This window comes from Mixophyes fleayi, chromosome 8 (assembly GCF_038048845.1).
Source record: "Mixophyes fleayi isolate aMixFle1 chromosome 8, aMixFle1.hap1, whole genome shotgun sequence".
Classification (NCBI taxonomy): Eukaryota; Metazoa; Chordata; class Amphibia; order Anura; family Limnodynastidae; genus Mixophyes; species Mixophyes fleayi.
In genome coordinates this window covers 2,475,265-2,501,546 of record NC_134409.1, presented here as the reverse complement: position 1 = coordinate 2,501,546, position 26,282 = coordinate 2,475,265, and the positions used below count along the sequence as shown (strand labels likewise).

The 26,282-nt window shown below is 44.8% G+C and overlaps 1 protein-coding gene across 6 annotated transcripts in view; it reads right to left on the bottom strand.

The window, feature by feature from the left end:
* RNF220 (ring finger protein 220) overlaps positions 1-26,282 on the bottom strand; it is a 177,673-nt gene that overhangs the window by 22,742 nt on the left and 128,649 nt on the right. For 3 of the 6 annotated variants that reach the window (XM_075181600.1, XM_075181597.1, XM_075181596.1), the window contains 4 exons: positions 22,426-22,515; positions 19,363-19,408; positions 9,750-9,845; positions 2,275-2,317 (listed from right to left, as the gene is read on the bottom strand). In XM_075181600.1, the coding sequence (XP_075037701.1) occupies positions 2,275-2,317; positions 9,750-9,845; positions 19,363-19,408; positions 22,426-22,515 (275 nt within the window). Of the gene's footprint in view, positions 1-2,274; positions 2,318-2,486; positions 2,717-9,749; positions 9,846-19,362; positions 19,409-22,425; positions 22,516-26,282 lie in introns of those variants that run through there. The other 3 variants (XM_075181599.1, XM_075181598.1, XM_075181601.1) reach the window with 2 other exon arrangements.

The window sequence follows — 26,282 nt, the reverse complement described above, 5'->3', positions numbered from 1 at the left end:
TCATGTCAGTACCTCTTTCATCTCATTATGTATATCATATTATAAGCACTCATACAGAGAATATTTATCACTTTCATCAGTATCTATCATTGTTTATCAGAAAACATTTAGTTTCACTGGTTGGGCCTTTACATGAGACTATCTAGAGATAGCCAACTCGCATCATTTCTATAACCTCTTAGAAACTGAGTTTTCACATCTAATAAGAAAAAAAAAAAGATCTAATGATCCCCAAGGCACACGGTGACCATCCTCCATGCTGCCGGGGAAACGCTTAAAAGAACAGGCAAGTGAGACCAGAGTCTGCCTAATTAATAACGATAGGTGAAATCATTTCTAATTAGCTGACAAATCCCTCAGTCTTGATCTCCTGTTGTCAGATCAGCTGCCTCCAAGTTTTCCCACCTTCACTGACTAATCAAAAGTGAAGAAATATGAATTGTACTGGTGGTGGTCAGGAAAAGAAAATGTAATTCAGCGGCAATAGGAAAAGTCTACTGAATATGAAATAGTGGCGCTGATCTTTTCCTATTACTCAAACCTTATGGCCGCAGGTGAAGAGTTGAGCGCTCATAATGTGAACATAGCTATGAAAAAGGTCTTAACATCATTAAGGTCTAAACTTCAGGGTGTAACAGCTGCTCTCTGTCTCTTAGTACAAGGCGATGGAAGCAATTAGAACATGGACAGAAAGGTCAACAGATTTTTCCCTGTTCCCCCTCCTGGTGGTAGCGATGGCTGATCGCCAATACTATAAAATAAGGGCTTTTTATCCAGGGTGAAACAAATTCAAACTACATGTTACATGAAGCTGTACATGACAGATGACCAGACGTATTACATCCAGGGATTGTATGGAAAGGGCACAGTGGAAGCCTGCGATAACGAGATCTGGGTTCTATGTCAGGCCTGGGCAGAACAAGCTGAGGGTACAAGAGAATACAATGGGGAAGAGCACGATGCACAGCAATGGGTTTACAGCAAGGAGCTCACTCCTTAAGACAACAAGGAACAAGGTGAACATTTATTCCAAATGCTAAATATTCTTTGTTACTACTCATCAGTAACGAGATTACACCCAAACCACAACGGACTCCTATAAGAACAAACTACACCATTCCTGGCCAACCTGTAGCTCTCCAGGTGTTGGGAAACTACGAGCCCCAGCATGCTCTGCCAGAGAATAGCCAACCAATAACTGGGACCTGTAGTTTCAAAACATCTGGAGAACACAGGTTGGCCAGGCCTGAACTACACACTTCCAGAATTAGACCTTGGACAAGTCACTTAACTAATTTATCTAAGGTGCCACTCTTTCCTTCTATTGCAATTCCCACTGTGCTCTGCTAGTCGAGAGCTGTAGTTACCCCATAGCAGAAGTACCTAACCCAGCTCTGACCAGAACTTTTTAGGACTGTTTGAGAACATTCATTTTTACTCGGTAAAACATATCAGGGGTACCAGACAGCTGTAAACTAGCTGACGTTTGGGCAGTGGCACTCACCAGTAATTATACGGTAGTATTAATGTTGAAAATTTTTGTATAGGGAAGATGATTTGAAATATCACCAGATACTGAACGATGCATTTAAAGAGGTGTTGGGAAGTGTGATTCACACTGATTTTATAATGCTCCCTAACACTACCTTATTCACATACAAGAACAGAGAATAAAATAAGAGGGAATTCAATTGTCCGTAGAGTGCCTCTGGAACAGTTACAGTGGAACTTCTACACCATAGAGGTTTGCAGCAAAATCTGCATGGTTTGGATACTGTAATACCCATAAATGTGCGCAGAACATCACAGCCATGTTCAGCGGTATATTGCAGACAACGGAATTCCTCCTAAACATCTTATCTGGAGGAATAAATTTCCAAGAACATTAAGTTATTCAGTTAAAAAAAAGTCAGCTTCACAAACACTGTATAATCTTGATTGACACGCTAAATTAATATGCAGGCGGCCAGCCAGTGGACATGGGGCTAGAGTTGCACAGACTGTCAGCAGAGGCCGTGGCAAATTATTCACGCTGTCAATAATGGTGGTACAGTATATGTACATGCTATCAGTCAGTGGCTGTAATAATGTGTACATACTATATAACCTCACACATACTTAATCAGAGAATATTATATCTGTATATATGCAGATAATATTTAGATATACACAGGATCAGGAGATAGATATACACACACACAGGATTAGGGGATATTATCTACACCCCACAGACAGATACACATCATATATACACCGCTCAGGGCCACCACTCACCGTTTAGCCGAGTCTGCCTATTGGCTCTGACTCTCAGGAAGGTCTGTGGGGGGACAAAGAGACAGTGGATTATTATATTATACAGACACAGTCGGGGTGCAGGCACATATCGGGCCCCCCCTGGGTGCAGGCACATATTGGGGCCCCCCAGGAGCAGGCGCATACTGGGCCCCCCTCACCTCCCCCAGCCCCGCAGATGTAAACAAACCTACTTCCTCTCTGCCCCCGGCACTGCCCTCACTCTGCATGACAACTAGGGGGCGATATCAGCCTCCGGGGCCCTGCTGCCGGCTGACATGCCCGGGTAGGACGGGGACGCTGTGCCGGTCTCCTGGGCCCCGAGCCGATGGCGGCGGATTGTATCGTCCCCTCACAGCCAGACTCCGCTCGCTGCAGGCGCCATCTTTACTGCGGTCATGTGACCGCCGCACGCGGGGATGCGACACGTCTACGTGAGCACGCGCACTGCGTCTCCATGGTAACCGCCCGACTGTTCCCGCGGACATTCTGCTCTAGGCCACAGCTCAGACTCTGAGACGGTGCAAACCACTGTCAGTCAGTGAGACTGCAGAGCACAGAGAGTCAGTGTGACAGTGCAGAGCACAGAGAGTCAGTGTGACAGTGCAGAGCACAGAGAGTCAGTGAGACTGCAAAGCACAGAGAGTCAGTGAGACTGCAGAGCACAGAGAGTCAGTGAGACTGCAGAGCAGGGGGATACAGTGCAGAGCACAGAGAGTCAGTGAGACTGCAGAGCAGGGGGATACAGTGCAGAGCACAGAGAGTCAGTGTGACTGCAGAGCACAGAGAGTCAGTGTGACACTGCAGAGCACAGAGAGTCAGTGAGACTGCAGAGCAGGGGGATACAGTGCAGAGCACAGAGAGTCAGTGTGACAGTGCAGAGCACAGAGAGTCAGTGTGACAGTGCAGAGCACAGAGAGTCAGTGTGACTGCAGAGCACAGAGAGTCAGTGTGACACTGCAGAGCACAGAGAGTCAGTGAGACTGCAGAGCACAGAGAGTCAGTGAGACTGCAGAGCAGGGGGATACAGTGCAGAGCACAGAGAGTCAGTGTGACAGTGCAGAGCACAGAGAGTCAGTGTGACAGTGCAGAGCACAGAGAGTCAGTGTGACACTGCAGAGCACAGAGAGTCAGTGAGACAGTGCAGAGCACAGAGAGTCAGTGAGACTGCAGAGCACAGAGAGTCAGTGAGACTGCAGAGCATAGAGAGTCAGTGAGACTGCAGAGCAGGGGGATACAGTGCAGAACACAGAGAGGAAGTGTGACAGTGCAGAGCACAGAGAGTCAGTGTGACAGTGCAGAGCACAGAGAGTCAGTGTGACAGTGCAGAGCACAGAGAGTCAGTGAGACTGCAGAGCACAGAGAGTCAGTGTGACAGTGCAGAGCACAGAGAGTCAGTGTGACTGCAGAGCACAGAGAGTCAGTGAGACTGCAGAGCAGGGGGATACAGTGCAGAGCACAGAGAGTCAGTGTGACAGTGCAGAGCACAGAGAGTCAGTGAGACTGCAGAGCACAGAGAGTCAGTGTGACTGCAGAGCACAGAGAGTCAGTGTGACAGTGCAGAGCACAGAGAGTCAGTGTGACTGCAGAGCACAGAGAGTCAGTGAGACTGCAGAGCAGGGGGATACAGTGCAGAGCACAGAGAGTCAGTGTTACTGCAGAGCAGGGGGATACAGTGCAGAGCACAGAGAGTCAGTGTGACTGCAGAGCAGGGGGATACAGTGCAGAGCACAGAGAGTCAGTGAGACTGCAGAGCAGGGGGATACAGTGCAGAGCACAGAGAGTCAGTGAGACTGCAGAGCAGGGGGATACAGTGCAGAGCACAGAGAGTCAGTGTGACTGCAGAGCACAGAGAGTCAGTGAGACTGCAGAGCAGGGGGATACAGTGCAGAGCACAGAGAGTCAGTGAGACTGCAGAGCAGGGGGATACAGTGCAGAGCACAGAGAGTCAGTGTGACTGCAGAGCACAGAGAGTCAGTGAGACTGCAGAGCAGGGGGATACAGTGCAGAGCACAGAGAGTCAGTGTGACAGTGCAGAGCACAGAGAGTCAGTGAGACTGCAGAGCAGGGGGATACAGTGCAGAGCACAAAGAGTCAGTGAGACTGCAGAGCAGGGGAATACAGTGCAGAGCACAGAGTCAGTGAGACTGCAGAGCACAGAGAGTCAGTGAGACTGCAGAGCAGGGGGATACAGTGCAGAGCACAGAGAGTCAGTGAGACTGCAGAGCAGGGGGATACAGTGCAGAGCACAGAGAGTCAGTGTTACTGCAGAGCAGGGGGATACAGTGCAGAGCACAGAGAGTCAGTGTGACTGCAGAGCACAGAGAGTCAGTGAGACTGCAGAGCAGGGGGATACAGTGCAGAGCACAGAGAGTCAGTGAGACTGCAGAGCAGGGGGATACAGTGCAGAGCACAGAGAGTCAGTGTGACTGCAGAGCACAGAGTCAGTGAGACTGCAGAGCAGGGGGATACAGTGCAGAGCACAGAGAGTCAGTGTGACTGCAGAGCACAGAGAGTCAGTGTGACTGCAGAGCACAGAGAGTCAGTGAGACTGCAGAGCAGGGGGATACAGTGCAGAGCACAGAGTCAGTGAGACTGCAGAGCAGGGGGATACAGTGCAGAGCACAGAGAGTCAGTGAGACTGCAGAGCAGGGGGATACAGTGCAGAGCAGGGAGAGATAGTGTAACAGTGCAGAGCAGGGAGAGTCAGTGTGACTGCAGAGCACAGAGAGTCAGCACAGAACAGGCTGAGACAGTGCAAAGCACAGAGACACTTAAGAGCAGGAAGAGTCAGTGTAGCAGTGCACAGCAGGGAGAGATAGTGCAGAGCACTGAGCCACTGCAGAGCAGGGAGAGTCAATGTGAAAGTGCAGAGCACAGATAGAGAGTACAGAGCAGGAGAGACAGTGCAGAGCACAGAGAGTTAGTGCAGAGAAGGGAGAGACAGTTGCAGAGCACAGGGAGTCAGTACAGAATAGGGAGTCAGTGTGACAGTGCAGAGCACAGATAGAGAGTACAGAGCAGGAGAGACGGTGCAGAGCACAGAGAGTTAGTGCAGAGAAGGGAGAGACAGTTGCAGAGCACAGGGAGTCAGTACAGAATAGGGAGTCAGTGTGACAGTGCAGAGCACAGTGTAGTCCAACCAAAAAAAAAAACATTCACATTGCACATATTCTGTGGGGGAAATTGAATATATTCACAGGAAACTGTTCCTCTATCTAGAGATAAATGCAGCTGCTAATATGCGGTGCTGTTACTGAGCAATACATTACAGCCTTGTGCCCAAGTTGTCTCTCATTCTGAGCCATGCTGAACTTTACTTTTACATTGTTTAAAAATTATTTACTCTTCATTCTGCCAACTAGACACAAGTGAATTTCCTACTACTCTGTTTCCCAATGCAAGTAATCTGCTACTAATAAGATATTCCAGTTACTTGCATGGAAACTCTGCTCCTGGACCACTGACTGCCGGAGGAAGCACAGTGAGACGCAGACACCAACTGCCTCTTCCTGCAGCAGTGCAAGGAGAGCCTACAGTGAGGGATACTCTACTCGTACATCGGCCACTGCGCTGATAATACAATCACTGCAGAAGAAAGCACAGTGACACAGACACCAACCACCTGTGCTTTGTCCTGCAGCAGTGCGACTGACAGCACAAAGAGAGCCTACAGTGACTGCTGGAGGAAACTGCACATTGTCCTGGGTCTGGCAGTTGGGAATCCCACTGTCTTCCTCATGTGCAATGCTTACCTTCCCCAAATAAATATAATCAAATAACACAGCATCCCTACTAACTGTAGTCTTGGGGTCATAGCTGGGCGGCCTTAAGGTGGCCGTACACCCTGCGATCCTTATGCTGGAAGTGAACACCTAGTGACAGGATCATTTTCTGACAATCATTAAGGGGAATGTCATTTTGCACAGGGGCATTCAGCTGTGTCAGAGATCAGATTTACTATTGTATCACTATTGGTATTGTCAAAATGTCTATCACAAGCTGAAACTGCATTGTCTGATAAGTGGTGCACCCTATAACTTTATACATGCTTATATTTCGTATAGTTCTGTCTATGGTCTCACAGAGAACTTTGCAGGGTTCAGCTTCACATGAACGGACCCCTGAGACAATGGGCCCCTCTCCAAGGGCCTGATTCATTGATATAAAAAGGCATATAAATTTTCTTTTCCTCCACTTGGCTTATAAACATTGGCCATAAGTTCATGGTATACAGCCCCCCCCCCCCTTGTGTCAGTGTTTAATGTACACTGTAATAAACATTTAGGGCCTGATTCATTAAGGATCTTAACTTGAGAAACTTCTCATTTCAGCCTCCTGGACAAAACCATGTTACAATGCAAGGGGTGCAAATTAGTTTTCTGTTTTGCACATTAAATACTGTCTGTTTTTTTCATGTAACACACATACTTGATAGCTTATTTGTACACTGAAATTTAAAGTTGATATTTGTGTGCTACATGAAAAAACATGTGCAAAACAGAAAACTAATTTGCACCCCTTGCATTGTAACATGGTTTTGTCCAGGAGGCTGAAATGAGAAGTTTCTCAAGTTAAGATCCTTTAATGAAAATTTATATGCCTTTTTATATTACTTTATATATTATACAGGACTCCAGCATTACCCTCATTAACAGTGTTTGCTGGAAGAGATTCCTACAGCTGCTGTGATGCATTCGGCACCACAGGAAATGCTGGGACATTGTAAATAGAAGTACTTGCAGTTATTAGTGAGTCACAAGCACAGAACACAACAAATTGTATTATTGAGATTCTGCAACTAGTGAGCACACCCTTCTCTTCCGACGTACACCCCGCTGTCTCTGCTCAGCTAAAATGCCGACAACAACAACCAGGATAATTCTGAAGCCTGGCTTATTTTTAAATCCTCTGTGTGGATTGGTTGATTCACAAACAAGGGCGGGGCCAAATATGTCACAGTAGCTCAAATCACTGCAGCTTTTCTCCCCATGCATATGAATGGGCAATATACTGTATGCTGTCTTATATCAGGTATGTACTATACGAAGCACAGAGAATTCCTTGGTAAGGATGAATAATTCAACCTGGTTCTCAGACCAATCTGCAGGCCTGACCAGCAGGGCATGGTTTGTGGCAGGGAGCACAGAGACAATTATTAGTGGCAGGAGATCCACAGATTAGGAACATGGACAGGGTAAAATCCTGGGACTGTTGTTGGAAAGAACCAGAGATCAATTTGTTACCACATATTTCATCTAGCGCCAGGTACGTACACTGGCAGTGCCCGATGGTAGTGCGGTAATCAATACAAATAACGTCCTCTCATTCTGCATTCTCGGGGTATGATTGTTGGTGGGAAGTTATCGTCCATTGGAAGATTACCAGCTTATGAGATACACGTGTTCAACATCTTTCTTACAGTCTGTGTGAAAGACACAAATGTCGCTCTACCTCAGTCTGTGATTTTGCTATTTTTAGTGGATTGCAATCCCACAGTTGTCAGCTTGGGAGAACCGCGCATCCACAATGCTGTCTGTACTAATGGCTGTCAGCCAGAAACATGTCACTCCAGCTGTAATGACAGAGACGCTGCAATGGAACCAGCGCGCTGTGTAGGCGACTTCCATCTGCCAAGTGCCAACATTAACGCTTACGGTACAGTCACTCTCTGGCGTGACAGCTTGACTCATAGGAAATGAAAAGCTCTCTTTGTTCCAGAGACATGTGCGGGATGTGTCAGGATATCGCACACAATTTGCTGCTGTTTCGCATGAAGTCATAGTGTTACAATATAACTTATATTCAGGCACTGCTGGATATGTAACATTCATTAGTACTACGAGGAATTATAGCGGATTCCTGGCGGTTATGTCCCTAGTGGTCAGCACCTTCCTCCATAACATAAATAAATAGCTACCAGTATTAAACACATTCATGACTTATTCAGTACAGATACGTAAACAATTAATACAATTAAAAATCACATTGTATTCTAATACCTCAGAGAGTTTAAGTGGCAGCCTGTAGCTCAGAGCTGCAATGTCGGGAAAAATTTGGGGAGGGCATGGGTGTCCAGTGTTGATGAAGGATGGGAGGAAGAATTGTGTTTGGAGAAACTGAGCTAACAAAGTAACCGGCGTGTATCTCCCATTACTAGGACTAATTAACAGAAAAAGAAAGGAAAATGTCCCATCCCCCATGGGTTCCGCTGCCGTAGCTGTACATACTTACCTACTTTTATTTATTTTCCTCTGGGAGGTCCTGGAACGAAGCGGGCAGATCACATAATTTTGGCCCCGTCCCCGCAACGAAATTGCCGTTTTGTCGCAGGGACAGGACTAGAATGAACCGATTCCCTGCAAATCGCATCATTGAGGCTCAAAGTGGGCAGGATGCGGGAGAATTGCCTGCTTTCCCCGGAGACCTACCCGAAATTTGAGAGTCTCCCGGACTTTCCGGGAGAGTAGTCAAGTATGTGTGCAGGGATTTCGCCAGAATCCCTACAGGAGAAAAAAAATTCTCCATTAATAGCCAGTCCCACCTTCCGTTCATAAGTATGTGCGGCTGACTAAAGGCTTCACTACCCGCCCCCCTTCCGGTCTACAGACCAGAGGGGGGGCAGAAGGTAGCAGGGTAACGGTGTTGCAGTTCCTTTCTCATGGAGTCTTGGGGGGTAGATTTACTAACTCTTTTAAAAAGGAAAAGTGGAGGTGTTTCCCATAGGAACCAATCAGCTTCTAGCTATCATTTATAGATTGTACCGGACAAACGATAGCTAGAACCTGATTGGTTGCTACGGGCAACACCTCCACATTTTCGTTTTGGAAGGTTTAGTAAATCTGGGGGTAAATGTATCAATGTCCGGTTTTAATTTAAATTTTAAAGCGATTAAATTTAAAGCGGAGCTGCATTGTAAAGGGAAACTTCCCTTTACAAGGGAGCGCCGCTTTAAATTTAATCGTCGAAGACGCTGAACACGCCGGAGTTGAAGAATCCGGACATTGATACATTTACCCCCTGGAGTTGGAATAAAACTGCACCTTTTATTAAGTCTTTTCTATTTAATGTTGTGAGGTGAAGCATTCGTCTGGTATAAATAAATACATAGCCAGACATAACAAATACCGAATATTCACAGTGTTTAGGATCTTCTACTGCCTTAGAGATTAATTCATTAATTTCATGGCACCATCATAACTACTCACTATGGCAACATTGCGCAAAGTTGCATGAATGTAAATTGACAGTCGTCTGTGTAGCTTATCACATTAAATAAAATAAAACTAATTCCTGCGATAAAGAGCCCGACAGGATAGAAATGATTTGAGTGCCGTGTAACTCCGGCTGTATCGCTAAATGAATATTATCCCACTGCGTTAACGGTTACAATGGCGGCTGCGCAGTAATTATCCACTCGTCTTATCATTTGTAACACCATGACCAAAGCTGCACACCTGGTATCTGTCCGAATGGTGGATGTCGTCCGTGGAGTGCGGCGAAGCCGTTGGCGATTCCCCTTCTCGCTTGATTGTAGCTGATAACAAGACAGACTGCAGGAGAAGAGGGAGAGAGAGGCGCAAAGGTCAGGCAAAATTATGAGAAGTCAGAAACCTCCAAAGCATTTACACAGTATTTTTGTGTGTGCCCTGTGTCGCATTGTGCGCTTCCACCTTACAAACACAAAGCTTATTTGATCATTTGTCAGAGCTGAACATCTTTGTAACGCTGCCACCACCTCCCGCCCCATCTTTCATGTAGAATACCCATAAAATGCATTGATGGTCAGTTTGAATGCTATTAACCAGCACAGATTCATGTAATTACAGATCCCACACAGATTAAACTCTCCTCCCAGCTTTTTTCTCACCTTTAAGTACGGTTTTATCATAACTAATAATGAAAGTGTAGAGACGACCACAAGGGGATGGAAAAACACAACACAGACAAGATAAATTCTAAGCCAGAGCCACTCACTGTAACGCAATCTAGTTTTGTGAAAAATGGCCCCGAGGACAGTAAGTGAAACGTTATGTATTTGTTTTTGGGTTTTTTAGCAGATCCCTGGGAAGAGCAGGGGGGCATTTATTTCACCATTCTTCCTGAGCTCCATAGAGATGACCTCTGGAAAAAACCACAGGGCTAAACTAATCCCGGAGATGTCAATCTTGAGGTCTCTTGTACATGTGCTTGCAGTTTAGATTAATAAACTGTCTATTTTTAAATTGTGTGGAAACCACTTCAATTGTAAATACCCAGCTAGCATGTTAAGTATGGCGGAATTCATGCCAAGTCACACTTTCCCCGCCCAGGCGAGGAAATTCAACTTCACTTGTGATAACTGGAGCAGGAGGGATCTACAACATTAAGTGCTCACAGGGGGGAATTAAGACCAGTCTTCAGTTTTATCAATCTTTCAGATAAACCCTTAACTGGAACATTTAAACCCACAGTGAAGTTCACAATAATGCGTTTAGGATATTTAGTTAAGTCTTGCTGAGCTAACACCAACAATAAGATCGCTTCCTGACAAAGTTTGCTTTCATTTTGAGATTCATCTCAGTGTTTCAGAGCTGAGAGTACCACCATTCAGGAGATAGGATGCACAATGTAACCACGTCTAGATGCTGGTCAGACTCTCCAGATTATCTCGATAACTCATTTTCTCAAATGAAAACTCTCCTTCCAGATTGTCACCCTGAGGTGTATATCACACGTCCTGAGGAATCCCTACGCAAAGTGACTGGCTCCTAAATCCTAAAAACTAACAACTAACTTGTATAGTTCAGTTCTAGCGCCTTCTGTTATTTTCAATTAAACTATGTTTCATGTTAATTTGTACCTGGAAAATCTACTTATCTGGGTACAAACAAAATTATAACAGATAAAACTGGAAGAGGCGCTGTAAACTCGCATCTGGTAAAATGAACCCAGGGCTGAAAATAATCTGACCACAGCAAAATCTTTCGAATCGTTATCAGACAAGTTGGTGAACGTAGGAACGCACACCGCTGTGCACCAAACGGCTGTGTCCAATGCCATTTACCCATTTATGCGCGTCACCAAATTGGACACTGATTTGGCGCTTGAATCTGAGGGTTGGCCTGCGTGTGACCGGTAATAGTCACAATGTGGGAGGTCATTTAGTGGTCTGAACCAATGTTCATGTGAGCTGATGCGGCCAATCCATTCACTAGGAATCAGTGACATCACTGAGAGTGCAGCCTATCCCTTCACTAGGAACCAGTGACATCACTGAGAATGCAGCCCATCCAGTCACTAGGAGCCAGTGACATCACTGAGAATGCAGCCCATCCAGTCACTAGGAACCAGTGACATCACTGAGAATGCAGCCTATCCAGTCACTAGGAGCCAGTGACATCACTGAGAATGCAGCCCATCCAGTCACTAGGAGCCAGTGACATCACTGAGAATACAGCCTATCCCTTCACTAGGAACCAGTGACATCACTGAGAGTGCAGCCTATCCATTCACTAGGAACCAGTGACATCACTGAGAATACAGCCTATCCATTCACTAGGAACCAGTGACATCACTGAGAATGCAGCCCATCCAGTCACTAGGAGCCAGTGACATCACTGAGAGTGCAGTCTATCCAGTCACTATGAACCAGTGACATCACTGAGAATACAGCCTATCCAGTCACTAGGAACCAGTGACATCACTGAGAATGCAGCCTATCCAGTCACTAGGAACCAGTGACAGCGCTGAGAATGCAGCCTATCCATTCACTAGGAACCAGTGACATCACTGAGAGTGCGGCCTATCCCTTCACTAGGAACCAGTGACATCACTGAGAATGCAGCCCATCCAGTCACTAGGAGCCAGTGACATCACTGAGAATACAGCCTATCTCTTCACTAGGAGCCAGTGACATCACTGAGAATACAGCCTATCCAGTCACTAGGAACCAGTGACAGCGCTGAGAATGCAGCCTATCCATTCACTAGGAACCAGTGACATCACTGAGAATACAGCCTATCCCTTCACTAGGAACCAGTGACATCACTGAGAATACAGCCTATCCCTTCACTAGGAACCAGTAATATCACTGAGAATACAGCCTATCCCTTCACTAGGAACCAGTGACATCACTGAGAGTGCAGCCTATCCAGTCACTAGGAACCAGTGACATCACTGAGAATATTATTATTATTATTATTATCATTTATTTGTTGGGCGCCACAGGGTTTTCGCAGCGCCTTACATAATACGAACAGTAGACCATAAAGGGTAAAACATCACAGAACAATAAACACTAAGTACCAATGCTTCGGAAACTCCGGGCAGACATATGGAGTGAGGGCGGAGCAGAAGAGAATACAGCCTATCCAGTCACTAGGAACCAGTGACATCACTGAGAATGCAGCCTATCCAGTCACTAGGAACCAGTGACATCACTGAGAATGCAGCCTATCCATTCACTATGAACCAGTGACATCACTGAGAATACAGCCTATCCCTTCACTAGGAACCAGTGACATCACTGAGAATGCAGCCTATCCATTCACTATGAACCAGTGACATCACTGAGAGTGCAGCCTATCCATTCACTATGAACCAGTGACATCACTGAGAATGCAGCCTATCCAGTCACTATGAACCAATGACATCACTGAGAGTGCAGCCTATACAGTCACTATGAACCAATGACATCACTGAGAGTGCAGCCTATCCAGTCACTATGAACCAGTGACATCACTGAGAGTGCAGCCTATCACTTCATTAGGAGCCAGTGACATCACTGAGAGTGCAGCCTATCCAGTCACTAGGAACCAGTGACATCACTGAGAGTGCAGCCTATCCATTCACTAGGAACCAGTGACATCACTGAGAATACAGCCTATCCAGTCACTATGAACTAGTGACATCACTGAGAATGCAGTCTATCCAGTCACTATGAACCAATGACATCACTGAGAGTGCAGCCTATCCAGTCACTATGAACCAATGACATCACTGAGAGTGCAGCCTATCCAGTCACTATGAACCAGTGACATCACTGAGAGTGCAGCCTATCACTTCATTAGGAGCCAGTGACATCACTGGTTTGTACTAATTTTCCTGTAAATAACTACAAACTCCACTGTCTATCTTCGCTGCAGACATATAGGTTTACTTTTCCAAAAACTTTAGAAGAAAAACTGTTTCAAAAAGGCAAAAAAACAAACAAATCTGCCCCCACAAGGTTTAGGGGTATATTCACATCTGTTTGTTGGGAGTCAGCGACAAGTCGTTTTCTAGACTAGGTCAACCAAGATGTAATGTTGTAATCTAACTCTCATCCTCTTAGTTTTCTGAGGATGATGGAAGTTGCAGTTCACAGAATTTGGTAGCAGAAAATAACCCACTTTTTGTTTTCTTTTTCTTTAGGGGGATCGGATTGTATAGTGTCACTGTCCAGCAGCGGTGGCTGTGTGACATGTTTTATATAATCTCTGCAAATAACTGAACAGAAAGAGTTTGGACGAGACCATAAAGTCCAACAGATGTTTGTAGAAGTTTAAGTTCTTCTCAATGTGCAGAAGTGACGAGGACGAGTTTTACTAGAGCACCTGGTGGCAGCAGCCTAAAAAAGGTCACGTGAATCTAAGAAGATTGGTGTAAAAATAAGCAGTAAATGTGTTTAAGAAAAAAATCAAATGTATAAAAAAGAGGACGGGGGAATTGGCATTAAATCACGGCTGTTCCTTGTTTAACTCATTAAAAGTGGCCTTTTGTAAGGTAAAATTATCATTGTGAGCAATAAGATCTGGGAAAAAAAATAATTCACAGCTTTTTCAGCCTTTAATATGATAGGCGCCATCGGCTAATTTTCCTCTTAATGGCAGCAAGGCCATAAATTAAGCGGGAGACGTGCAGCCTCGTCACCTACTCACTCTATCTTGGCAGCGCTGTCTCTGAGTGAGTGGCGGCTGGATTACCGCCCCGCAGTACGAACAGACAGCGCCCAACGGTGCACGGAGCCGGGGAAGGAAGTTTCTGCAGATTCATAAATCACTTATTTAATAAAATCTAGTTGTGGAGCAAGATCATATATTTATATACACATTCAATATTTCTTTTATTTATTATATACACAAATATTATTTTCTCTACAGCCCACTCAGATTAAAATAGCTGAGATAATTACTAAGATAATTAATTCTTTATTAATGGAAAATATTTAATAAAGCTGATTCTTCCCCCAATGCTACAGTAAATGTAATTACCCGGGTTTCTTCCTGAATAAAAGTCCCAGGTAATTACAGGATGGACCTCCTGCTTCTCCTATGTCTATACCTCACAGATACGCATGGACGCGATGACAATGTGACATTGTTGTGTTATCGGTGGGAGATTCCTATCAGGTGCTACAAACGTTCCACTTGGAGATGACGGACTTACTGGCATCATTTGTAAATAATCTAACGTCACATGTGAATAATAAAGCTGAGTGATACTGATATAGAGCAAAAGGTACAAAATATTTTTAAATGATTTTATATAACAGTATCAAATTTGCCCCAGGCCTATTAGATTGTGCGTCATCTGTTTGTATCATGTACAGCCCGCGTAATATATCAGTGCTTTTGAAATAAAGTGTAATAATAATATTTGGTTAATAAGGTGATAATGGAGACTGGGTTCTCCCCCCACCTACTCTAATATTATATCCATACATGTCCCTGTGCAATGTCCCTGTCGGCTCAGACCCACCATATAGCTGCCTGTAGCAGCCAGCATCAGTCTGCTGAAATGCGGCGTTAGAAGAACGTGACCCGTCATATCACACCATTAGGCAATAAGCTTCGGTCCTGATAACCACAGCAGTGTAAACACACAGATCTGTTTTCCTCGGCCCCATCCATCAGCAGCGCCTGTCAGTACAACAAATAACCCTGTTTTATACAGCTCTTCGGCCTGTTCTTATTTCCCGTCCGGAGAGTTGAGCTGTAACTCTCCTCTCTGAATCGGTACTTGTCACCTACCACAGAAGTGGCGGATTCTCTGCCCGTCTGCCGCCCCCCCTCCCCCGCTGGAAGCACTAACAGCGATACTAATAGCTCTTATCACTTAGACGGTGCAACCTGCAAATCATGGCAGGAACCCAGCTGGGTGAATTTATATTCATTATAAATGAAGTATGGGAATCCTGGAGAGGGCTGTTGGTAAATGATAATGATTCAGCAAGGAGAACTCTGTGCTCTGGTATTTGGCGTATAATGACCGCCATCCCCCATAACAGTGGAGGCACACCTCCCAATACCTCCCAACCTCCCAACACCTCCCAACCTCCCAACACCTCCCAACCTCCCAACACCTCCCAACCTCTCCCAACACCTCCCAACCTCCCAACACCTCCCAACCTCTCCCAACACCTCCCAACCTCCCAACACCTCCCAACCTCTCCCAACACCTCCCAACACCTCCCAACCTCCCAACACCTCCCAACACCTCCCAACACCTCCCAACACCTCCCAACACCTCTCAACACCTCCCAACACCTCCCAATACCTCCCAACACCTCTCAACACCTCTCAACACCTCCCAACACCTCCCAACACCTCCCAACACCTCTCAACACCTCCCAACACCTCTCAACACCTCCCAACACCTCCCAATACCTCCCAACACCTCTCAACACCTCCCAACACCTCCCAACACCTCTCAACACCTCCCAACACCTCCCAACACCTCTCAACACCTCCCAACACCTCCCAACACCTCCCAACACCTCCTAACACCTCCCAACACCTCTCAACACCTCCTAACACCTCCTAACACCTCCCAACACCTCCCAACACCTCTCAACACCTCCTAACACCTCCCAACACCTCCCAACATTTATAAAGGGAAAAATCAGGAAAATAAATAAACCCCGCCCCCAATCCGCTCAAATTCTGCCTGATCCAACACACGCCCACTTTCGGGAAAGCTCCACCTCTCTTCAGCACAAGCCCCGCCCCTTTTGAGGCACATGAGTCTGGACTGCCCCGCTGAAACCAAGACATTTTAAAGGAAAAAAATGCAGACACCCCAATGGCCCAGCCCAAGGTAGTCCACTATGGGACCGGCCTGGGGGGGGGGGGGGCATGTGCCCCCCTGCCCTCGAGGAAGGAGAGGGTGTGCACTATACCCTCCCTCCTTCCTCTGTGTGGCCAGTTAAATGTTACCTGGCAGGCATATGGCATATATATACAACCAAGATGAAGATATCACAATCTAACGAGATGCTGCTCCCTGCTGCCCCCTACAGGGAGAGATTGGACATGACATGCAGCTGGCGGGGAGCCTGGACCTATACTGTACAGACAAGTGTTCTAACCTAAACAATTATTATTCATTGGATTTGGTTTAATCTCTTGTTTATCTGAAGGAGAATAAAGACAGACATCTACATCATTGGACATCACAATAAAACAGTGTGAAGCCACTTTAAAGAAAGACATCACTTAATGTAAACACCAAAGTTTGGAAGCCGTGGAGCCCCAGAGTGGGGGGGCTTCAAAGCTCCGTCTGATGCTTAATAAAGGCGTCTGTCCACAGGCATTGGGTTTTTATGACGGATTGTTGAAGTTTCTCTAAGGAAAGGACAAGGGGAACAGTCCTGCCAGACGCAGCTGGTCCCTTTATACTTGGAAGGACTTGCCGGCCCTATTTAATTCGCACTCGTGACACAGATGGGGCTGTTTGTGGACTAAAATGGTTTCCTGCCGGGAGCTGGGACCTTGTAGAGAGCGTGGCCAGGTCTCTTCTGTAGACGTCTGTGCGCTGCTACAGAGATTAACAGACAAGAAAAACAAGTAGCCGAGGGGCATTCAGAGGGTCTCGGGCAAGATGTCTTTGTAATGGCATCATGTCAAGAATGCTCTGTGGGATCAAACCAAACACATGTTAAATGACAGCCCGGCCAGGACCGGAGCCAGCGCACCTGTGTGTTTCACCAAATTCTTTCTATATAAGCATCGAGTGGCAAAACTAGAGGGGGTGCAGCTTCCTCGACCCCTGCACAAACTGTGCTATGAGGCTTTTCCACCCCTCTATACATACACTAAAAATTGTAGACATACTGAGCCTGATTCAATAAGGAACGTAAATGCCGATATGTGCTGTATTTTGCAAAAAAGCGCTCTGCCTAAGCCCAGAACTGGAGAATGAACCAGAGGACGCAGCAATGTCAAATTCAACTTTGAGCGCAAAGGACCCTCACTACATCCTATGATATCAGGGGCAGAAACAGAGAGGTTGCTGGGCGAATGCCCATAGTCAATGTACAGTAAGGGCGTGCCATGCTCGAGCACACCCACACCCGTCCTAATTCATGCTTTGGGCATCTCTCAGGTACGTGATTTTCAGCCGTATCACTGGCACCAGCTACAGGTCAGGTGTAAGTGCTGATTACTAGTGATGACGGCTGTGTATACAGCTAGAACATGTGTCTGCAATAAGGAGAAACTTTAAACAGTTATTTTATGTACAGTAGACACTAATAACATCCTAATAGATGTATTTTATTATTTTCTGGGTAAAGGGGATTTAAAAAAAAAACCAAAAACTTATTTTTTTTTTAAATGTCATTAATGATTATATTATCAACAGGTGACATTGATTGAACAGATTTTTTTAAAACAACACATATCACATTCGTTTTGCATATCTTGATGAATGAGGCCCATACAGTTATCTTTTAGTAAATCACTGCTATCTATAGAGAGTCCGAGCAAGATATGGAGCAGCCTATTCAGTATCCCTGTCCTAGAGAATTGTATCAGGCACCTGTCACCCCCCCCCGTGGCGGCCACTGACAATACTAACTCCACCGCACCAGCAATTCAGGCGCTATATTAGGTTCTGTATGTCCCTTCCACATGAACGATGTAAAAATGGCCGACTGCGCAGCAGCAGCCGCTGCCTCTGAACGCCGGATCTTTTCAGCTTGATTCGGATGATTATCTTTTTTCCTCATCTCAGCAGTCAGAAGGGGCAATATCCTGTGAAATTGCACTAAAAGTAAATTAGACTTAACACTATCTTAATCCTTTCTGCTCTTGTGACTGGATCCGCTTAGTGATATGAATCAAACGTCTCACTGTAATAGGGAGTGATCTGTGGAAACTGACAAATTGCCAGGAAGAAAAGGGGGAAAAACGGTCAGCTTAACCCCTCACATGCCAGAAGGAGGAACCAGTAACAGCCAACAATCAAAAAATATTGACATAATACTGGAGATTGTACATTTATATGCCTGGTGTATATATAGTATATATATATATATATATATATATATATATATATATATATATATATATATATATATATATATATATATATATTTTTAAAGTAAAAAAATAATTTTATTTCATTTAGAGAAAGTTTTAAGTGCAGATGCCGCCTCAGTTTGGACAAGGTATGGGTCACTCCCAGAATGCTTTGTGGGTCGACATTGAGAAGATTTACTAAAAAAACTTCTAAAATGATAAAATGCTGGTGTTGCCCATAGCAACCAATCAGATTATAGCTATCACCTGATAGAATGTGAGCTAGAATCTGATTGGTTGCTATAGGCAACATCGTCATTTTATCTTTTTAGAAGGTTTTTTAGTAAATCAATATCTGAGAGAAAAGTCTGTTCTATTTAGGTTAAGTTACTAATATAATGAGAAATGACACATTTAAGTGCTTCAAAAAAGCACTTTAAGGTCCTCTATGGGGCATATTCAATTGTTTACTTTTTCTGCAGCGGAAAAAGTATTACCGGTATTACGGTAATAATAAGCCGGATTTCAGCTCACAGCACCCTAAGCCGCGAGCTAAAATCCAGCGAGAAATGTACCGTAATAACGGTATTTACGCGCACTATTATCGTAATGACGGTAATAGTGAGCGGGGCACGTTACTTTTGGCTGTAACGCCAACAATTGAATATGCCCCTTAATGACTTCATTCTCTATGCCCCCCTCTGCCCCCTCCAATATTTAGATGGACACAAATATAACAATAATATTAATATATATTTAATAAAATATTGTATGAGATACAGCATACAGACGGATATTTCACACTCACCTTTGGTGTACCAGGAGTCATGATATCTTTCTGTACACAATTCTTACTGCCGGTAAAGAGAATATAAAAAGGGATGTCAGTAATAAGAAAAGATAATTATATACACATATATACTTACAGCTTCAGTAAACAAAGGAAGAACCATTTTTCTCAAAGTTTACATTTTTCACATTAAATTAATATATTGTTTTGTTGATATATATTGTTAATATTTAGCCCAGTTTTTCTATAATCACCTAAATCACATTTTTTTTTCCAGTGACAAAAATAGTGTAAGACCATAATTACACTTTTGAGTTTAGCCATCACCTCCACAGCGGAGGCGGCCATCTTGTGAGCTGGGCCTGTTAATTCATTAGCATGCAGACCTTCAAATACACTGTGAACTAGTAACGTTACTGAGGTATGAGGTACTTTATACAATGATCTGACTTGTGGCTCATGCCTCATTAATGTGACTGGATCCCAGTGAGTTGATCGGCTTAATTCTCAGGAATATTGGTTAGCCCACAAAATGGCCACCTTTGATGTATAAAGGCGACAGGTGAATTTATAATGATATAGTTACTAACTGGGAAAGTAGCACAGAAAACAGGTGTTGGGTGAGTAGAGGGTGCGGTGCTGGGCATAACAGAATACAATACGGCTAATTTACTGACAATGTATTTAGGTGCGACATTGGCTATAAACAACAGCCACCAATCAGAATCCTGCTTTCATTGTGTAACTTGCACTAGACAGATAAAAGCCAATTGCTGATTGGTTACTGTGGCTCAGTGCACATTTTGCACCTAAATGCATTCTTAGTGAATGAGCCTTAGTGCTGCAAATCTTATCACAAAATACATAAAAGTATATTAACATACCACAAGGTTCATACACATAATCCAAGGTTCCTATATTTTTCCATAATGGCGATAATTGGTTCACTGTACATAATACATGTTATTTTATATCTACCAGTTAGAAACAATGAATTAGGTTTTGTCCAGTGTTGCTGCCCTATGAAGACGTAGAATAAATAAGTATCTGTGTATGATTCCCGATAGCAAGAGGTTAGTAGTAATAACATCATTGGAGCAGACTTATGTATAGTGACACCTCACCGACAAGTTTCCATCTTAGTCCACGGCCTCTCGACCAGTCAACAGGACCACCAAATAGATCAAAAGAAAGGGGGAGATTGGCAAACTCGAAAACCGGAGAAATAATGTATGTAGCCTCTAGGAAACAAGGTATGTCCTGTGTAAAATCGTACTAATGCCAGCAACATGTGCGCCACTTAGCCAGGTGAATGTGATGCCAGGTCTCACTCCTATTTCTACCACAAAGTGTCTGGCATGGGTTGTTTAAAGTAAGAGAACAATAGATATCAGCCCCTCAACCCCTAGTGTCATCTCACGGACAACACCCAGGGCCTGGGATATTGAGCTAATGAAATATCTAACGAGATTAAATATTTTCCGAAAGCTGCTGCGCTGGGGCCAATACTTCTCAGTAAATTGATCTCTAGTCACACGTTTCTAGACATTTATGGAGTCTAACGAGTCCACTTCTCACCTACCAACAATAGGCCAATTATCCAGACCTGAATTAATGTCTGAGTTACCAACAAACATTAGGAACACCATCTAAACCTGGTGGAACGCCAACATATCAGAGACAAGTACGATACAGGTGCCGTTTGCTTAATATTTTGAGGGAAAGGAACCGCACTCCACATTGGAGGGCTCAAACATTGACTTAATCGTATCATTTTCCAGTTTAACCCATAAGGGAGGATAATTAATTACTTAACACGTAGTGTTATCCGTGATGGAGAATCCCTCAGTCTAACCTCTTCTGAAAAAACTCAGGTTGGGAAGAGATGTGAAGGCGCACTCATCCTCGTAATATAATCATCTGCAAATAAGCCATTTTTATATTCCCCCCCAAACCTACCATTAGTCCTGAAATATCTGGGTTGGTTTTAGCTATCAATAGGGACTCAATTGCCAGCAGGAAAGGTGCCGGTGATAGGGGACAACCTTGCATCGTACCGCGGTCTATAGGGATCGGTGGCAATGAGTCAGGGATTTATAAAACATTCTTGGTGTCTTGTAGTGTGTTTTTAATGTACTGAGGACCCTTGACTGGGATAAAGCCCATCCGATATCTAGGTGGTCCTAGGATTTTATTGAGCCTTAGGGAATTATCCCTAATAATTTAATATTCAGTTTGGATGACTGTAAAAAAGACCAAATTTATTGGCCTCCTCCTAGATTGTGGGATAAAAGATAATTAAATTCCTCATGATAATTACCAGAAAGACCACCCGGGATCTTCGCATGTCTCAGTGCAGTCCAGGGCCTTTTTGGGTGAAAGCACCCTCAGAAAGAACTAGTAACTGGTATTTCTGTAAGAAAACATCCAGCTCCTTATGGGAGACGGGGAATAGGGAGCGTAGGGAGTAGTAGAAGTCCTGAAACACCCCTGAATCTCGTTTTCATTTGAAGGTCTATCCGTCTATTAGCATATTTCTAAAATGTATTTTTAGTCCATCAGAGGGTCCTCTCCCCCTCTCCGGGTGGCATATAGGGCCGCCCTTACCTCCCTCTTTGGGGAGGAAAGCACCCAATGGGAGCCGTGTGATTAAGATTTTCAGAGCTGACAATCTATCCTACAGCTCATTTTTGGCCGTTGTGGTTTCATCTTAGAGGATAATAACAGACATGTGTTTAGACCCTCAGTCTGCCATTATGTTCCCTAAAATCACCAACTAAATTCGGAGAACGCAGTGGGGCCATCGGATATTTTTGGAAGGGGCGGTGAGGATGGTTCTCTCGAAGAGTGGGAGCGATCGAGAGAAGAATGGGTGCACTTAATTTTAATATAACGAATATGTAAATATTATTTCCCATAATAAAAATCAATACTAATAAAGCAAATGAACAAAACAAATAAAGTAGCAGAAACCAGATGTGTAACAGCGGTTGGTAATATATGGTATCAGGCGGCACCAAGTCTACTTTGTACAATGCAGCATGAAATCGTTTCACTGAGTGACTATTTTCGGTTATTTACCTTTTTATATCTCCTCCTTGTCCTTTGCTAGTGGCAATGTGTGTAGGAGGCATTCTAGCAGTGTAATATAAAAGGTGCCTCTGTAACATCCTGGAGAAAAATGTCAGATAATCACAAACGTTTCTTACTCTTTAACATACAATCATTAGACACAATTCTTATTTGATATTTTTAAAGACACAACTGTGGTTCCTATGTGGGAATAAACAGGTTCCCTGTGTTTAATGTAAGCAGTTATCTATCAGGAACAATGTAACTAATTGGAGCGGTAGAATGTTTATAAAGCGTCAGTTACGTCATCAATGGTGGATAAGAGATAAAGTCTATATATCAATGTATAAGTCGGCTCTCAGAACAGTAGATCTACGCAGGGTTGGTGCTTTCCGTTGTCTGCCAGCGTTCCCTCTCCCCCGCCTCACCGGGAGCGATACGCCTGGAATTTAATAACGCCGTTTTCCCCTTAAGACAGGTTACATCTGAAACAATTATATATTAAAGCTAACGTCCCCAAACAGGATTGATCTGTAATTTTTTGGTTATTAAAGTAATTTTTCTGATGTAAATTCTCTGGCTAACATGCTGTAAACAGCAGCAGTAATACATTATTTTCCCCCTGATTCCATTTGTCAGGTCACAAAGCACCTGGAGGTCTAAAGGATCTTGAAATATGTTTCAGACGATGGAAGGGCTGGTAGGAACATTTAGAGCGGGCGGGCGGACCCATTGCCCCTCGTCGACATACGTTTCTTGTAGCCCCCTGGCTCTGATGGATGGGAGGGGGGTGGGGGGAGGTTGTGTATTTAATAACAGAATTTGTATGCGAGCCTGCAGTCAGGAGCTAAGGATGAGCGACCAGCAGGCGACGAGTATTAGGAGGCGCTCGCTAAACAGATGCTTACAATAGAAAGAGACATATTAAATCAGATCTAGTCCGTATTAATATCCAGGCGCAACACACACACTCACACTCCAGCACATCCATACATTTTTATGAGACTTTTTAGGAGATCAGGACATGAGATGTGACAGAGGAGACGATGCCGCTGTCACCATCAGTTTGCTGAGGGCACTTTATCCCTGGCATGGGGGAGAAATTGAATTTGGCTCTCTGTAATGCTCCCTCATTTGGCAGATGGCTGGGAGCGTGGAAACGAGAAGGGATAGGAGGGATATTTATCCTGGAGCTTATCCCTGTCTGGCCTATCCTGGCTGGGATAGAGAACAGGGAGCAGATACTGCAACACATGAGCCCAAAACCCCATTGGTGTGATCCAGAGTCCTCTCTCTCCACTTCTGGTGTGATCCCGGCAGTGACAGATACTATCCACCACCGTAATGTTTATGGGGATGGTGCCGGGAAATCACCGGCAGTGACAGATACTATCCACCACTGTAATGTTTATAGGGGTGGGGCCGGGAAGTCACCGGCAGTGACAGATACTATCCACCACCGTAATGTTTATAGGGGTGGGGCCGGGAAGTCACCGGCAGTGACAGATACTATCCACCACCGTAATGTTTATAGGGGTGGGGCCGGGAAGTCACCGGCAGTGACAGATACTATCCACCACCGTAATGTTTATGGGGATGGTGCCGGGAAGTCACCGGCAGTGACAGATACTATCCACCACCGTAATGTTTATGGGGATGGTGCCGGGAAGTCACCGGCAGTGACAGATACTATCCACCACCGTAATGTTTATGGGGATGATGCCGGGAAGTCACCAGCAGTGACAGATACTATCCACCACCGTAATGTTTATGGGGATGATCCCGGGAAGTCACCGTCAGTGACAGATACTATCCACCACCGTAATGTTTATAGGGGTGGGGCCGGGAAGTCACCGGCAGTGACAGATACTATCCACCACCGTAATGTTTATGGGGATGGTGCAGGGAAGTCACTGGCAGTGACAGATACTATCCACCACCGTAATATTTATGGGGATGATCCCGGGAAGTCACCATCAGTGACAGATACTATCCACCACCGTAATGTTTATGGGGATGGTGCCGGGAAGTCACCGGCAGTGACAGATACTATCCACCACCGTAATGTTTATGGGGATGATCCCGGGAAGTCACCGTCAGTGACAGATACTATCCACCACCGTAATATTTATGGGGATGGTGCAGGGAAGTCACTGGCAGTGACAGATACTATCCACCACCGTAATATTTATGGGGATGATCCCGGGAAGTCACCGTCAGTGACAGATACTATCCACCACCGTAATATTTATGGGGATGGTGCAGGGAAGTCACCGGCAGTGACAGATACTATCCACCACCGTAATGTTTATGGGGATGATCCCGGGAAGTCACCGGCAGTGACAGATACTATCCACCACTGTAATGTTTATGGGGATGGTGCAGGGAAGTCACCGTCAGTGACAGATACTATCCACCACCGTAATGTTTATAGGGGTGGGGCCGGGAAGTCACCGGCAGTGACAGATACTATCCACCACCGTAATGTTTATGGGGATGGTGCAGGGAAGTCACTGGCAGTGACAGATACTATCCACCACCGTAATATTTATGGGGATGATCCCGGGAAGTCACCGTCAGTGACAGATACTATCCACCACCGTAATGTTTATGGGGATGGTGCCGGGAAGTCACCGGCAGTGACAGATACTATCCACCACCGTAATGTTTATGGGGATGATCCCGGGAAGTCACCGTCAGTGACAGATACTATCCACCACCGTAATATTTATGGGGATGGTGCAGGGAAGTCACTGGCAGTGACAGATACTATCCACCACCGTAATATTTATGGGGATGATCCCGGGAAGTCACCGTCAGTGACAGATACTATCCACCACCGTAATATTTATGGGGATGGTGCAGGGAAGTCACCGGCAGTGACAGATACTATCCACCACTGTAATGTTTATGGGGATGATCCCGGGAAGTCACCGGCAGTGACAGATACTATCCACCACTGTAATGTTTATGGGGATGATCCCGGGAAGTCACCGGCAGTGACAGATACTATCCACCACCGTAATGTTTATGGGGATGATGCCGGGAAGTCACCGGCAGTGACAGATACTATCCACCACCGTAATGTTTATGGGGATGATCCCAGGAAGTCACCGTCAGTGACAGATACTATCCACCACCGTAATATTTATGGGGATGATGCCGGGAAGTCACCGGCAGTGACAGATACTATCCACCACCGTAATGTTTATGGGGATGATGCCGGGAAGTCACCAGCAGTGACAGATACTATCCACCACCGTAATGTTTATGGGGATGATCCCGGGAAATCAACGGCAGTAACAGATACTATCCACCACCGTTTATGGGGATGGTGGCGGAAGTCACCGTAATGTCTGTGAGAATATCGCACTAGAAGAAACTTCACTACAAAACTACATTTATAAATCCCAGGGTTAGAGACCTATTTGCCCATATTTATATTACTGCAGAAATCTCTCTGTTGGGAGCAACTAACATTAAATGCACACGTGTAATTATATTCTCTACGTTTACATATGGTATATATGTATATGATGCTAGTGACATATTCCATGGTCATGTCCCCCAAAATGACATCTCTGTAACTCTGAATTTGGAGAGGACACGTCAGAGCAATGGGCAATACTATGTAATAAGGTTATACATGTGTGAAAATTATCACTACAAAAATGTTACTTTTTAGATGTATATCCTTTAATGTACATACACATACTCAAACACAACACTCAAATACACACAACACACACACAGACAACACAATACACACATATATACACACAACACACACATATACACACACAGACAACACAACACACACATATACAAACAACACAGACAAGACAAAACAACACACATACACACAA